The sequence below is a fragment of the Anarrhichthys ocellatus genome, unplaced genomic scaffold (genome assembly GCF_004355925.1).
Source record: "Anarrhichthys ocellatus isolate YVR2014 unplaced genomic scaffold, GSC_Weel_1.0 scaffold24, whole genome shotgun sequence".
NCBI classification, from domain to species: Eukaryota; Metazoa; Chordata; class Actinopteri; order Perciformes; family Anarhichadidae; genus Anarrhichthys; species Anarrhichthys ocellatus.
The window spans coordinates 11,871,345-11,883,444 of NW_022280054.1; the positions used below are offsets into that span (position 1 = coordinate 11,871,345).

A 12,100-nucleotide genomic window follows, 5' to 3' on the forward strand; every position below is an offset into this window, starting at 1 on the left:
AGCACTTTATCTCTGCTGTCTCACTGATCGTTCTGCTCGTCACAAGGGCGCTCTGAATGTCGTCAAGACACGCTGGAGTTCCAGGGGTAAAATGTAAACTAAAGACAAATGGAGAGATCCAGTGTGTGTATGTGTCTGTGTTTGCAGAAGAAGAAGAAGAGAGGTTGGACTGTGAATGCAAAATAGGTCCTTTCAGAGAGATTAGCAGCTCTATTAAGAGAGCAAATCTCTGCTTCTGGATACATGAGTTAAGGCAGGTGTGTGTGTGTGTGTGTGTGTGTGTGTGTGTGTGTGTGTGTGTGTATGGGAAGTGGGAGAGTCAACTTTGTGAGTCTGCAAGCGACTGACAGTGAAATCAGAGCGACCGTGTGGGCATATTCAAATGAGCTTTGAACGTGTGTGTGTCTGTGTGTGTGTGTGTGTGTGTGCAGAGGCATGCGAGAGGCTCCAGAGTGCTGACAATAGGCCGATGAAGCTGTATTGCTTGCTGCGCCGTTTCCCTGACCAGACAAAGATTAGAGAGGGCTGCCGCTCTTCCTTTCCCTCCCTCCCACCCTCCTGCAGCTATCCACCTTTCCTTTCCTTTCCTTCCATCCACAAGCCAATCGCCCAATCAGTGGCAAACATCCAAGACTAGGTCAGCGGGGAACACACACAAAGACTGCTGTATCATGCGCACACACACACACACACACACACACACACACACACACACACACTAGACTAATGTACTGTGTGTAATGAAAAGAGTTTGGTTTTTTTAGATTGAGGAGATCTGGATTAAAAAGGAGCCTCCCCTCCAGGATACTTCCCCTTTCAGCCCATTGGCTGTCTTTACACTTTCCATTTTTGCTGAAGGCGAAGGTTTAGCATCTTCGTCTGCTAATCTAAATCCTAAATCTGCTTTAAAGGTTTCAATCTCTTGTAGCCGGGTTGTGAGTTTCTGCTGCCACCCTAACACAATGGAAGGGAGTACAAAGTAGGATTGCTTCTTGCACAGCATTCACAAAAATGCCTTCACAAGTGCTGACCACAGAAGGACTCATACGGCAACTACAAAAAAAAAAAAAGTAGATTACCGAGAGGCTGGTGTCAGTATTCAAAAATCCCATGTCCAACTTTTACAAAGGCTCCAACAGCTTTTCTGAATACATTTGACTTGTGCTGCAAAATAATTTATAAACAGCATTTAAAAAAAACCTCAAAAGCAAAAAAAAACCAATGTCCTGGTTGCTAAATCACAAAACGTGCTACTGTACTGTACTCGCTGCCTTCTTTGGTCCAATTGGTGAAATGAGGAAAATGTTTCCTAAACAAGACGTAAGAGCCGAGAGCCATGCTTGCTGCTCTGTAAGGCTGTATTTAGGCACAGTGGTGCTTTAAGCTAAATGCTAACATCAGCATGCTAACACGCTCACAATGGTAATGCTAGCATGCTAATGTTTAAGCTAACATGGCAAAACATGCAAAGTGCAGCTGAAGCTGATGGGGCTGTCATTAGTTTAGCATGTTTTTGGTCATAAACTGAAGTATCGGACAAACACTATCTTTGACGAAATGGATGAAAAGATCGACGAAAAGATAGATGAAAAGATCGACGTTTATACAATTCATCCACTGGGGACCATGAATCTCTGTCACCAGATTTCATGGATAACCATCTGGCAGTTTTTGAGGTTTTTGGAAAAGCCAGGTCATTCTTTAGGATACATCGACTGGGAACTATGAATATCTGTACAACTTTTGGTGCAAATGCATCTTGTGAAAAGTTTGAGATTCATCAAGAATGGGAATATGAATATGTGATAGCCAAGATATTTTCCTCAGATCCACAAATGTGAAACTCTAGGAAAAGTCACAGGATCACCAGAGTCAGGATTTATCCTCTGGGAACCATGCATATCTGTGGCATTGGTAAAACGTAGTAACAACTGTTTACATTGAAGACATCGTTTCTTAAAAGACTTTCAGCTTTTTCAAATGCCAGTTTTCAATCCGTGGATGATCACAACCTGTAATTTATATTGATAAACATGAACACGTTTACATAATGGAGCTCGACTGGTATATTGGTTGGCTGATATTATTGGATCCCAACAATATCAATTTGCAGTCAAAGCACATGTGAATTTATCGCCACATCCAAAGGTGATAAGCATTCCTGTTATTAATACGAGCTGAAGTAACACAGATGATCTCAAGATGAACCCTTATGGACGAGGCTCTAAAACTCTGCAGTGTCTGTGTAGATAAGACAACTATCGAGCTCATCTCTCATCCTCAACGTAGTGGTGTCTGTTGGTTCTAACTGCACCACACTAAATGGTGCAAAAAGGGAAAGATTGCAGCAATAATTACAAATCACTCATGTGCAGTAAATTTAACTGCAGATTTCCGTGCTGCTGATGTTCTCTTTACTCATTGCCTTTAAATTCTATTACTGCCGTATTTGTGTATCCGACTAGATTACAGTAATAGTGAAATAACATCGTTAATGACTTTGTGCAAAGGACAGCGTTGCGGGCGATAATGATGTGCTGTGAAATGGTCTTAACCAAGTTGTGAAATGGTAATTAATCTTAACGACCCATCACATTGGGGTAGTGACCACCCGTATTGTTCGGGGAAACTCACAAACGATCCTTGGCTGCACCTTGGAAACAAATATCTGAGTGAAAACCACCCAAAGGTCTTCATGACATCGTACGTCCTTCCACTGATGGTGTCAAACCTGCGATGAATTCCTCACCCTCAAAGAATCCGACATCAAGCGACAAATCAATTCACGAAAACAAATCAGCGTCAGTACTTCACACTCATCTCCTCCAGATGTCTCCTGTGTATCTCTTCTGTTGTCTGAAAGGATTCAGGAAATGAAAACGTCATCCTGTCCCCTGAATATTCTTCATACCAGATAACTAAAGGACATCTTTAATGGAGTCCGTTGACTTTGTTCTACAACTTAATAACTTGCTTTCACTGAACTTACTCTGAAAGTGCCAACACTTGACCCCAATAAACTTAATAATCAACTTTCTTGCTATATAGGTCTTGAAATAAAGTGTCCTATAATGTAATCTTTCCATTTTATGAATACGGGCTCTTTTCAGTCAGATAGAGATCACCACGACACTCCATCTTCTGTTACTCTATTAGCAAACTGTTGAAACGCAGCATTACTCATCCTCTCAGAACTAAGCTCGGTATTTTAGATGGTGAATGATTCTGCCCTGTTCAATCGTCTTGAACACCGAGTTGGAGTCTGGAGTCTAATTTCTAACGCAGGATCTTTTGTGATGCTGTGGAGACTACAGATGTTCTGTTTCTCAGCCCCGTTTTGTTCTTCACTTAAATGCCGCTTTTAGTTCATCTCGTCTGGATTAAATGCATCAGCTACTCGTTAATCCATCAAGTTTGTGTGTCAGTCCTGAGTTCTACTGGCGTCAAACTAATGATTCACTGAATTGGGTTGCACCAAATAAAAGTGTCTTAGTTGGTGTAGACTTTTGTATTGGTCAAAATGGTTGCTTGGAAACGTTTGTGGCATCGTCCAATCAAAAGCAATTGATTATTTTAACAGAGTTAAGCTGTAAAATAACATCCGAAATTAATAGTCTGAGCCAAATGATGCAATTATAACTATAAATCCAGACTTTGGCTCGTTTATAAATGCGAGCATGGAGAAACGTGTGTGTTTCAAACTTGGTAGTATTCATGTAACACAGAATGAGTGAGAAATATCCATTCATGCTAAGCTAACCTAATTTGGTGATCTTGTCCAGAGTTGCTGGCATTCAGTTTTCTTATTTAATATATGGATTATTTTTGTGAAATGTTATTCAGTTTACTTCATAATTAACCAGCATTTTGACAAAAAGTCAGGTGGTCATAAGTTCCAAAAATATCCAATTATCTCTTTAACTCCTCACTTTAAATGGGTTTAAGCTAACGCTAGTTTTATCAGTTGCTTTAGTTTACACAGCTACGAGGTGTGAATATTTAATAACAACCACGTGCAGGGACTAGTTTGTGTGGTGTAATCTGTGTTAATGGAGTGATGTGTGAATCTACACTTCGTAAACATGTACGCTACAACTAAGGTCATTTTGAACGTGCTAAAAACTGGTGCATTTCTATGCCGATGACACAAATATATATTTTGTGTTCTGAACAATGGAAAGAAAGACATCGCACTTCCTTTTAAACTGCACATTAGCCATTTAACATGTAATGTCTCGAAATGTTATGCGGCTGGATGCCAACAACACTGAAATGTGTGTAATTGTCTTCGGCAGACGAGTCTCCAGATGTCACAGGGACTTGGCTCATTATCTCCCTGCGTCACAGAGAATTGTAATATTTTTCATATTAACGCTGGATAAAAACAATAAAGTCAATGACGGATTGACGAGATCAAATCCTTCTGAAGTCATGTAAAAAAAAGGTTTTAACTAGTTTCTTCACTCCGCTGGGCCGTTTTCCACATTTTCTCACATTGTTAAGGCAACAAAGACTTTAACGCAACTCGTCTTTTCTCTCTTGCATCATGTGTGTGTGTGTGTGTGCATGTTCCTATGTAAGTGTGTATGTCAAGAAAGACGCACATTCCTCAACGATCTAATGAAACAACAGAGAAAGAAGAACTCAAAGAAATAACGAGGGAGAGGCGAGAAGCCAAAAAAAAAAACGAGCCCACAAATCATGATAAATAAAGCATGAAGGCACGACGAAGACACAAGAATGGGGGAAAATAATGAGAAAAACAGCCAGGAGAGCCTGAGCGGCATCATTTCTCTGCAACCGACTACTGATGTCATTTACCCTGCATCAATATTTCAGTCTAGATGGAAGGAGAGGAGGGGGGGGGGGGGGGGGGGGGGGAGGTGGACAGATGACAGAGACACAGAAAGGGGAGGAGGGCTTTGGAAAAGTCGTAAAGCTGGACGAAGAGCAACGAAGCAGAGCTGCTGAGATTAAACCAAAAGCCGGAAACAAAGAATGGAAGGAGTACTGAGAGAGTGGCGCTGGAAGAAAAGGGAGGAGTGATAACTTGATTTCTCTTCCCGTCGCCAGAGGGTGTTACTCAGAAGTCTCGGGAGGAAAAGAAAATGAACCATTTGTTGGTCCGTATTCCTGCTCGGGCCGACGAGAGCCTCGACGCTCTGCCACATGCATGAATACTCTGCTGATTGTTAATAATGATTCCTGATGACAGGGGAAACGAGCCCACAGGCGGAGTGCACTGTAAATGCACACGCACAATGCTACAGGGGTTCATTACTAATTAGCTCACTGCAAGGCAATAATGACTAACATGCCTCTAGGCCCACTTAACACATCCCAAAAATTCTCTGCGCCACTAATGTGCCATCTGTCTCGGCACTGACCATACAGTGAGCTCCTCACGGGCACACTTAACAGATCACTGTACCTTATTAAATTACAACCAGCGGCGGCAGATGAGAGCCATCGGACACTTGACTGGTGTCCATCAATTAATGATGAACACTATTTAAAAAAAAGAACAAAAAACAGATTTCATCCCAGGAAATAAGGAATCAGAAGTTCCAGTATATGCAGGGGATAAAAGAGCTGAAATAAAACCGGATACATTTATAATGCAGCTTTCAGTTCAACTATTTTAAGAGATCAATTTGTTCCACACATGCTTAATATGAAATATATGTCTCTTTCTTATTAAAAAGAAGTTTGATCAAGGGGGGGGTGAACGTATGAGTGGGACATAAATGAACAAGTGTGTGACTGCAATAAAGTCTAATCTAGTTATGTCACCAACACAGTATATGTTTTTTTGTTTGTGTTTAAAATCAGCTTCAGCTCCAGATATATCATTAATAAATATCAATATCTCCTCTCTATAGCGTGCCACTTGTCAGCATAACACTTTAGCTGCTCAATGCTGGATATTCTAACGTTACAACCAAACTCTTCTTCACCTTGGAGTCAACGAGCAATGAACAGTTCTTGTCAAGGCTGCGAGCAGTACTTCCCATAGACTGTTTATAAGGAGTGAACATAGTCATCGTGACGTCACTCATTGGTTTGTGGACTGACGTTTTGAGGCCTTGACTATCATGACTTTGCCGTCACCATGTGACGCATACCCTCACATACTGTATATGCGAGCATCCCCTGCTTTATGGTCTGTTTGACTCTAAATGGACCATAATGTACTAAATGAACATCATGCTGTATTGAAGAAGACTTGAAACTAGAGATTGAGACCATAAACTCATGTTTACAATGTTTACTGAGGTAATAAATCAAGAGAGAAGTAGAGTCATTTCCTCATAGACTTCTATACAACCAGAGGAGTCGCCCCCTGGTGGACACTAGAGAGAATGCAGGTTTTAAAACAGAACCGGAGGTTGCCCCCTGGTACTTCCATGGGCCCGCTCCGAACAGCCACGCCCCCCCCAACAGGCACTACACTAGTTAAAATAGATTAGTAGTAGTAAGTAGTAAGTACAGTTGTCTCATGACGTTTGGATTGAGTCTGTTGAAAGACAGAATGCTTCTTGTGAAACTGCATGTATGTGACTGCATCTCAGTCCATTTTACTTCCCAACTAAATTTTCTCTTTCTGTGTATATCTGCTCCGTCAGGACTCTTGGATGTCCCTGAACCCTCGCTGTACTGTACCGACTAGCTAACAGGCTTAATGACACAGTTTGATGGATTGACAGTACGCTGCGCTGAATCAACAACGAGATGCTTTAGGCTTTTTAAATTTCAACCAAAATGAAAACTGTTGTGTAACTGTTACGGCCTTTTGAAAAGAGTTCTGAGATGCCGACCTTTAATGTAGCACCCCATCGGGACGATCAATGTGATTGTTGACTGAGTGCAAAGTAAACGTGCTGCGGACATCGCCTCAAAAAACAAACGCACCACGTAAAGATTACCGCTGTAAATGTGTGAAACTAGGACATTCGGTTCTGATTCATCTTTTTTCATTACTACAGTTGAAGAAACATGATTTAGTTGCTCCACTGTGGTGTCATGGTGTGAAATAAACGCCTAAGGAATCACATTTTACCACCGAATGAAAGAAAAACCCTCCCAGCGCACCTCCTCTGTTTCTAATTCTGTACTTTTTGTTGAGTTTCTCAAGGCAAATCTAACTCCTGCTCTACATTGTGCAGCATGAATTGCGTTAAGGAACCAAGATGCTGAACTTTGGGACCATTTCTTTGATTAAATTTGGGCAGGATGTGAGCAGTGACATTTTAAGAGCGCACTCTTGTCAGCGTTTTTCTTCCTTACTTGTCAACAAGATTGGGACTTCACAGTGTCATTTGTCAGCTGTGTTCGACGGGTGTGCACACGGCTGCTTGGAGCGATTGCTGACGAATGATGCAACACCGCTCTGTGCTTGTGAATGATTAGAAATGTGTACAGACTTCAATGATCATCACTGACATGTGAAACTAATTGAGCTCCTTAATTGCCTCTAGTATAAATCATTAATAGTGCTAATAGAGTAACACTGACAGAGTAATGACTTGGAATATGAAAGAACAGTTTGTCTCTGTGTCATAGTTACATTCAAGGGGATGTTGGGGACAATTAAACATTTCTATTAAGTCTATGGTTAACATGATGACCTGACAACTTAGCTTTAGTGGGTCTATGTTTGAATTACCTGTTTTTATCTTTCTAAATGTTGTCCTCCTGGAAACCACTATGGATATTTTAGCCAATCAAATAAGGGAAATACACCAAATAAAAAATGTATAAAAATTAAACCTTCTCCGTTTCCTCCACCTCTTCTTAAGTCATGAACACAGGATAGAAAACACTTTGTTTCACACTTTAAAACAAAAGATCACCAGATTGTTTTCCCTACTTGCTTCTCAGGGCTTCTGGATTAAAAGGTACCAAAACGTATGTTTCGCTAAAGTCTGGACGTTAACAATGAATCAATAGATCAATTGATACTTAATAACAACTTGATTGAAACAGAAATGTTCAGAAGAAAGGTGGACAACATGCTCACCCCATGGAAACTCTTTAAGATGGGAGGTGGCTCCTAGTGAATGGAATGACATCATCATATGTGACGAGTGAAAAACAATCTCATGATGATTTTGTAAACTCAATGCGAGAAAAGACAGATTGTGAATAAACCACTGATGCGGACAAACGGACAAAGATCAAACGTGTGAATGTGTCTCAAGGCGTGATTACTAAATCACTTGATTCGTCAAGCAACGCTGGATGTTCTCGTATCGCGGAATCATTTTTCCCAATTTGTAATCAGGCGCTTGTTTGTATTGATTGACATGCAGCGCTGCTGGAGGGGGAGGCGGTCGGTGGTAATTGGACAGCAGGCCTCGTCCCAGTTTGCGGGGATATTTTTTCCCCCAACAATACCTCCCAGGACTTCTCGTGCATCATCATCTCATCCGAGCTGTTGCTGGAGCGCCGTCATTCAAATACCTGCCTGTTGTCTGGGTATTCAACGCTGCATGCACAGAGGAACACACCCGAACGCGATGTTCCTTTCAACCCCCCCCCCCCCCCCGACCCCTGCACATTAAACACACAGAATACCGGGGTGTCTTTCATCAATTACGACAAATGCGATGTTTTTTTTGGGTCACTCCAGGGACAAGGCCTGCCCTGAGAGGCCATCACTGATTGGACACCTCGGGTGACACGGCTGGGGATGGACAGCGCAGCATGCTTGGTTGAACAGCCTCGTCCTTGTAGACCACTTGACCACAGATAAACCACATCTTGATTTTTAAATTGAGAGTAATTTGAGCATAGTTTGACCAGATGAAAATGGCTTTCTTCAGGGTGTCCTTGAGTTTTGAGAAAAGCTACATTTAATAAGATGGTGAAGCTCTTTGGAATTTAAGAACGACCAAATTGAGTTTAAAAGTGTCTGACACAAACAACAGCTTACAGAAGTAAAATCTTTGACAGCAAGAGATTAGGGTTATGATGACAAAAGTGTCCAGAATTAAATAAATAATAAATAATTAAATAAGACATTATGAAATATATAACAATTAAAAAATACAGACTAAAAATATGATGCTTCCATGGAATTATGAAATGACAACAAAAATAAAAATTGTATAATACTGCACATTATACTTGTATAGCAGGCCATATATTTTAACTCCAGCTAATTCTTAAAAAAAATTACCATTACTATTAATGTTATTTTTTCAAAAGTTTCAATTTCACGATGTCACTGGGAACAGTGACGTTTTGGGGAAAACAAACCTAATTTCATGGTTATACCATATATTCGATCTGTATTTATGAACAGTTATTTCCTAAAGTCTTAAAACCGGCCTGAGAAAACAATATTTCACTGTCCTCTCTGAAAATCTGTGTTCTAATGTTTGTGTTGGTTTGCACCTGCATACACAGGGTAAAAACAAGTCCTCTAGAAAAAACAAGTTGTGTACGTTCAGACATTTGTCTCTGACGGCAGCATTTTGATTCTATAACTAGGAGAAGCAAAAGTCAGTAATTCAAAAAGAAAACAGTATACAGAATGGCTATAAGGTTCCAATTAAGAAAGCACATGTTCGTTATTGCCAATTAGCAGTAGTGGTATTTCAGTTGTCAAGTGTTCTCTATAACCTTAACTGACCATTAGACCAATGAGAAGAGGTTAAGATGAATGGAGCCTAGCCCCAGCCAATCACGTAAGCAACTAGAGGCAGTGAAGGGTCAGTAGGCGGGGTTACAGGTCGCACAAGGAGGAGGCTGTTCAACACTTGTTGGCACGATGGCGCAGACTGGCTTTGGCTAAGCCTGGCCCAGATCTCAGTCCATCGGCATTGGGGATTAGCCCTGGAATGGAATGACGGCGTGACAATCGGTTGATTGGCTGATGAACCTGTTGCCGGGCAGATTCCAGGCATTTGGGTAGCCCTGATCGGTGGCTCTTACCACTACGGATATCCGGACTCGTTTGGACGGCCTCCTGAGCTCAGGAGACATGGGGCTCTCCACGTTGTTGTTTTTCTTACGGGCAACCAGAGACAAGCACACAACGTTAACAACAACCTCAACGTCAGTTTGACTCTGCAAAAAAAAAACAACGTTGCTTGCAACGCCACTTCTACAAGACCAAAACGTCAATGCACCTGGGGGGAAAAAAAGTAATTGAAAACTTATTTCTATGAAATAAGCCATTAGCAGGGTGGTGCAGGAGAGAAGAGACCTTTTATTAAAGCCCTGCAGGATGCAAGGCTGAGACAAAGTGAAAAAGGACTGAGATACTGTGCATGTGTTTGTCTGTGTGGGAGGGACTGTACTCTAGAGCGTGAAGGACTGTATGTGAGAGATAGCATAGGACTGTGTGGGTGTGCACAATGTGTGAACAACAGCATGTGAGCCACTGTGTGTGTGTGTGTGTGTGTGATGGTGTTTATTGGTGCATTTGAGGATAGGGCTCCCTTACCTCTAGGCCTTCTGTGTCTGGACTGGCGCAGAACAGGTTCTTTAAAGCAATGCCTGAATTATCTTGTGGGCCTGAAAGAGAGACAGTGAAACAGTCCATTAGATACTCTTGTGCATTCTGTTTGCAGGCCTTATCTCACTGGTCCCATCTAGAGAATCATTACAAATACAGCTGCATCATCCGCAAACAGTCGGTCTGAGGACGAATCAACAGAAGACCAAGACCTTGATTGTTCCAGGGAAATGTTAACAGCTGTTCTTCATTGAGATTGAATCAACTCATTACTAGATACTATTTTCCAAAAATGCAAGGACAAGTGCTAAACCTCCTCTTAAAGCCATTAGTCACTTGTACCGGGTTACTATATTCACAGGTTCTACTTTTGTTTCCACTGGGCCTGTTCAGGGGACAAGCTCCTGGAATTCTGAACATTGATAACAGAAATAATGTTCACACATGGTTCAACATTTTTGAACATTTGTTGAGCAGTAAAATGTTCTACAAAGATTAGTTCAGGTTCAACTAAACTATTCTGAGAGTACATGGTCATGTTCATGAAATGTCACATGTACTCTAATAATCTGTTGAACATCTACAGACAAAGCAAAACAGTTGAATTGTTGAATCCCAACTAATGTTGCTGTTGAAATGTTACAAATATAACATAAACTACTTGTAGGCGGACTATATAAGTAAAGCGAGTGAACAATCAAGCACACTTGTTGTTCACTGGTGGAGTTTAAACTTGTTCATGTAAACGAAAAGAAAAGCAAAGTCCGTTCTTAAACTGTCACCATTGGTCGCTTAACTCAAGTAGTCTGATCATTGATTTTTCAAGCAATAATACCCAAAATGCACTAGTTCCAGCTTCTGAATTACACACTTTTGCTGCTTTTCATTGTCTTACAACATGTGACAAAATAAATACTGCATCTTTTCGGTGTTTTTTGACCACAGGAAGACTCAAAAGCCAAGAGCTCGACACTCTTAGACCAGAAACTGACATTGCCACACAGCAAAATGTGTCAGTCAGAGCTTCTCACAACCAAGATGGAAAGACAGTCAAACAACACATGAAATTGCACCGAGCTCCTTCAAGACTCCTCTTCTTCTGTGGTTCGCTTTTGTGACACCGCACTCAATGAGGCATTGGAATGTGTGCACAACAGTAGATTTGGTAAAAACAGATTGTTTTGTCCTTTTTCAATTAAGATAGTGGGGAATCAGTTAGTCCGAAAATAGTCTTTACATCATCCAAGAGACACAAAGAGAGCGACAGAGACAAAGAGAGAGAGAGTGAATAAGAGGTTCAATTAGTGTGATGTGAGTTTAGAGACAGAAAGGCTATTACCGACACTCCTTCCGGATCTATTAAATCTGCTATTCTTTTCCTTTTTGATTGCCTCATCTGTCTAGTGTTTGGAGTCCTTCTCTCTCCCTCTCTGTCTCTCCCTCTCTCTCTCTCAATAAGTGTGTGTTTCTTACTGGTGGGGATCTCGGGGGGTCGCTCCACCACAGAGGGTCTCTTCAGTGCAGGTTTGAGGGGCTTCTGAGGGACTGGACGAGCCGGGCTGAAGGAGGACTCCTCAGTGGAGATCTGCACACACACACACACACACACACACACACACACACACACACACACAC

The 12,100-nt window shown here is 41.4% G+C and overlaps 1 protein-coding gene across 10 annotated transcripts in view; it reads right to left on the reverse strand.

The window, feature by feature from the left end:
* The window catches only part of LOC116390797 (chloride channel protein 2), a 140,320-nt gene that overhangs the window by 12,158 nt on the left and 116,062 nt on the right, over positions 1 to 12,100 (reverse strand). For 5 of the 10 annotated variants that reach the window (XM_031860857.1, XM_031860856.1, XM_031860860.1 and 2 more), the window contains 4 exons: positions 11,939 to 12,050; positions 10,454 to 10,524; positions 9,940 to 10,014; positions 8,021 to 8,053 (listed from right to left, as the gene is read on the reverse strand). In XM_031860857.1, the coding sequence (XP_031716717.1) occupies positions 8,021 to 8,053; positions 9,940 to 10,014; positions 10,454 to 10,524; positions 11,939 to 12,050 (291 nt within the window). The remainder of the gene's footprint in view (positions 1 to 8,020; positions 8,054 to 9,939; positions 10,015 to 10,453; positions 10,525 to 11,938; positions 12,051 to 12,100) is intronic. The other 5 variants (XM_031860859.1, XM_031860861.1, XM_031860864.1 and 2 more) reach the window with 2 other exon arrangements.